The following is a 4,698-nucleotide window of genomic DNA, read 5'->3' on the forward strand; positions in this document are numbered from 1 at the left end:
TCCTCACTCATTATGTAACTCTCCTTCTTCACTCATTATGTAACTCTCCTTCCTCATTCATTATGTAACTCTCCTTCCTCACTAATTATGTAACTCTCCTTCCTCACTCATTATGTAACTCTCCTTCCTCACTCATTATGTAACTCTCCTTCCTCACTCATTATGTAACTCTCCTTCCTCACTCATTATGTAACTCTCCTTCCTCACTCATTATGTAACTCTCCTTCCTCACTCATCATGTAACTCTCCTTCTTCACTCATTATGTAACTCTCCTTCCTCATTCATTATGTAACTCTCCTTCCTCACTCATTATGTAACTCTCCTTCCTCACTCATTATGTAACTCTCCTTCCTCACTCATTATGTAACTCTCCTTCCTCACTCATTATGTAACTCTCCTTCCTCACTCATTATGTAACTCTCCTTCCTCACTCATTATGTAACTCTCCTTCCTCACTCATTATGTAACTCTCCTTCCTCACTCATTATGTAACTCTCCTTCCTCACTCATCATGTAACTCTCCTTCTTCACTCATTATGTAACTCTCCTTCCTCATTCATTATGTAACTCTCCTTCCTCACTCATTATGTAACTCTCCTTCCTTACTCATTATGCAACTCTCCTTCCTCACTCATTATATAACTCTCCTTCCTCACTCATTATGTAACTCTTCTTCCTTACTCATTATGCAACTCTCCTTCCTCACTCATTATATAACTCTCTTTCCTCACTCATTATGTAACTCTCCTTCCTTACTCATTATATAACTCTCCTTCCTTACTCATTATATAACTCTCCTTCCTCACTCATTATGTAACTCTCCTTCCTTACTCATTATGCAACTCTCCTTCCTCACTCATTATATAACTCTCTTTCCTCACTCATTATGTAACTCTCCTTCCTCACTCATTATATAACTCTCCTTCCTCACTCATTATGTAACTCTCCTTCCTTACTCATTATGCAACTCTCCTTCCTCACTCATTATATAACTCTCTTTCCTCACTCATTATGTAACTCTCCTTCCTCACTCATTATATAACTCTCCTTCCTCACTCATTATGTAACTCTCCTTCCTTACTCAATATGCAACTCTCCTTCCTCACTCATTATGTAACTCTTCTTCCTTACTCATTATGCAACTCTCCTTCCTTACTCATTATATAACTCTCCTTCCTCACTCATTATGTAACTCTCCTTCCTTACTCATTATTCAACTCTCCTTCCTCACTCATTATATAACTCTCCTTCCTCACTCATTATGTAACTCTCCTTCTTTACTCATTATGCAACTCTCCTTCCTCACTCATTATATAACTCTCCTTCCTCACTCATTATGTAACTCTCCTTCCTCATTCATTATGTAACTCTCCTTCCTCACTCATTATGTAACTCTCCTTCCTCACTCATTATGTAACTCTCCTTCCTCACTCATTATGCAGCTCTCCTTCCTCACTCATTATGTAACTCTCCTTCCTCACTCATTATGTAACTCTCCTTCCTCACTCATTATATAAATCTCCTTCCTCACTCATTATGCAACTCTCCTTCTTCACCCATTATATAACTCTCCTTCCTCACTCATTATGCAACTCTCCTTCCTCACTCATTATATAACTCTCCTTCCTCACTCATTATGCAACTCTCCTTCCTCACTCATTATGTAACTCTCCTTCCTCACTCATTATGTAACTCTCCTTCCTCACTCATTATGTAACTCTCCTTCCTCACTCATTATGTAACTCTCCTTCCTCACTCATTATGGTGGCCTGGCGGTTAACGCTCTCGCTTCACACGGTGAGGGCCTGGGTTCGATTCTCAGCCAGAGTATAAACATTGGACGTGTTTCTTTCCACCTGTTGTCTATGTTCCCCATCAGTAAAATGGGTACCTGGGTGTTAGTGGACTGGTGTGGGTCGCATCCCGGGACACTGACCTAATTTGCCCGAAATGCGGAGCATAACAAGGGACTTTCTATATGGTAGTATGTCATTGTTGTCAGCTAGGACTGTATACCTTGTACATGTACTTGTAGTAAATGAAGATATTATTATTATTATTATTATTATTATTATTATTATTATTATTATTATTATTATTATTATTATTATTAGTGAGGAAGGAGAGTTACATAATGAGTGAGGAAGGAGAGTTACATAATGAGTGAGGAAGGAGAGTTACATAATGAGTGAGGAAGGAGAGTTACATAATGAGTGAGGAAGGAGAGTTACAAAATGAGTGAGGAAGGAGAGTTACATAACGAGTGAGGAAGGAGAGTTACATAATGAGTGAGGAAGGAGAGTTACATAATGAGTGAGGAAGGAGAGTTACATAATGAGTGAGGAAGGAGAGTTACATAACGAGTGAGGAAGGAGAGTTACATAATGAGTGAGGAAGGAGAGTTATATAATGAGTGAGGAAGGAGAGTTACATAACGAGTGAGGAAGGAGAGTTACATAATGAGTGAGGAAGGAGAGTTACATAACGAGTGAGGAAGGAGAGTTACATAATGAGTGAGGAAGGAGAGTTACATAATGAGTGAGGAAGGAGAGTTACATAATGAGTGAGGAAGGAGAGTTACATAATGAGTGAGGAAGGAGAGTTATATAATGAGTGAGGAAGGAGAGTTACATAACGAGTGAGGAAGGAGAGTTACATAATGAGTGAGGAAGGAGAGTTACATAATGAGTGAGGAAGGAGAGTTACATAATGAGTGAGGAAGGAGAGTTACATAATGAGTGAGGAAGGAGAGTTACATAATGAGTGAGGAAGGAGAGTTATATAATGAGTGAGGAAGGAGAGTTATATAATGAGTGAGGAAGGAGAGCTACATAATGAGTGAGGAAGGAGAGTTATATAATGAGTGAGGAAGGAGAGTTATATAATGAGTGAGGAAGGAGAGCTACATAATGAGTGAGGAAGGAGAGTTACATAATGAGTGAGGAAGGAGAGTTACATAATGAGTGAGGAAGGAGAGTTATATAATGAGTGAGGAAGGAGAGCTACATAATGAGTGAGGAAGGAGAGTTATATAATGAGTGAGGAAGGAGAGCTACATAATGAGTGAGGAAGGAGAGTTATATAATGAGTGAGGAAGGAGAGCTACATAATGAGTACATATGAAAGACAGACAGTAGGCGACTCTGAGGTTCAAACCATAAGGTTTGAATGGAAGGGAAGGAGGGTGAAGGAGTGAAGGACTCACCTGAAGGGTCCAGGACCACCCCTGCTGTAGGTGGAGGGCAAAGGAAGGAGCCCCAGGATGCAGGATAACACGGTGAAGGGTCTAATGTATGTGTAGATGGGTGCCGGTGTCCAGGACTCCTCTGGCACGTCATCCCACGACCTCATCTTCCCTTGTGACATCTTCCGTTATGACTTCTACTACTGTCACGTCTTCCTTTCAGACCTTTACTGTTGTGACGTGTACCGCTGTGACATCTTCCCACACCACTCCTAGAACGGAGTTTACCTTAAAAAAATACATCTTAAATGAAGGAAAGAAAATCAATAAAGTTGCATAACAAGCATTTATCCTGACAACATTTCGATCCCCTTAGAACTTTATTACAATGTTTCGTTAGTCAATAAAAAACTTATCTCCCACCCCACTTAATACTTCAAGAAGTGGCCTCAGTACTTATGAGAGTACATGGGCAAGACAGATAGCAAGAGGACTTTGAAGTTCAAATTGAGGCTGTCTACTGATATGGACAGTCTACTTTCGTCTAAATTAAGAACGATTGTGTATTATCTGTGTTTGAGGGAAGAGTAGTAATGTGAATGTGAAGGGAATATACATCGAGTGTATGACTTCAAGAAAACAAGTCTTGGAGTACAAGTGTACATGAGTATAAGAGTGCAAGTGGCTGGAACAACTCACACTACAGTTTGGATGATTAGCTTGTAGCTGCTGGACCCGTTGGTTTGGTCTCACTAGCGGTGCTGTGTCCGTTGGATTGGTCTGGCTACAGGTTCTGGATCCGGTGATTGGTCTTACTAGAGGTGCTAGGCCCGCTGGTATGGTCTCACTAGAGGTGCTGGGTCTGCTGGTCTGGTCTCACTAGAGGAGCCGGGTCAGTTGATCTGGTCCAGCAGGAGGAGCTGGTATGCGTCGGTGTTGCCTGACTGCATCTGTCCTGCCTTCACTTGAAGGAGAGCTTCCACCTCCGCGTGTATTGATTTATTAAATACCCGATATAAAACATTAGATACTCCAGCAGCACTTGCCTCTGCACTTTGTAATCATGTGAATGAAGCACCGTGCTGCCTGTAGGTCATACACTGGGTCCACTCGTGTCTATAATGTATGAGTTGGTTCAGTTGTTGAGTGAGCCATAACGATAACAAATTACTGCTGCATCGAGCAATTTGCAACTTTATTGATGATTGTTGTAAATTTGTTTGGCATGTGTGTGTGTGTACTCACCTAATTGCGGTTGCAGGTGTGTGTGTGTGCGCAGACTCCACCTTGAGTTTGTGAGGTGGGACTCCAGCTCCCGGGGTTCTCTTTACTATGCAAGTAACGACAATGAGACTGATATTAGCATTTGATCTCATATATAAAATCTACTTCAACTGTGCCATTAACTCATTAAGATTCTCGCTGCCTTCAACATGAAAATAAGTCTTTTTGTTTGACATTTGAGGGTTATCCTAGCTAATTTACACTATATATGACAATTGTAATTATTTGT

General features: G+C 40.8%; 1 protein-coding gene across 3 annotated transcripts in view; it reads right to left on the reverse strand.

The window, feature by feature from the left end:
- LOC128702916 (uncharacterized) overlaps positions 1–4,171 on the reverse strand; it is a 21,199-nt gene extending 17,028 nt beyond the window's left edge. For 2 of the 3 annotated variants that reach the window (XM_070102573.1, XM_070102570.1), the window contains exons 1-2: positions 3,885–4,171; positions 3,207–3,457 (exon numbers count right to left, since the gene is read on the reverse strand). In XM_070102573.1, the coding sequence (XP_069958674.1) occupies positions 3,207–3,367 (161 nt within the window). In that variant the 5' untranslated portion in view covers positions 3,368–3,457; positions 3,885–4,171. Of the gene's footprint in view, positions 1–3,206; positions 3,474–3,884 lie in introns of all 3 variants that reach the window. The other variant, XM_070102571.1, reaches the window with a different exon arrangement.
- Positions 4,172–4,698: the final 527 nt, after the last annotated feature.

This window comes from Cherax quadricarinatus, chromosome 82 (genome assembly GCF_038502225.1).
Source record: "Cherax quadricarinatus isolate ZL_2023a chromosome 82, ASM3850222v1, whole genome shotgun sequence".
Classification (NCBI taxonomy): Eukaryota; Metazoa; Arthropoda; class Malacostraca; order Decapoda; family Parastacidae; genus Cherax; species Cherax quadricarinatus.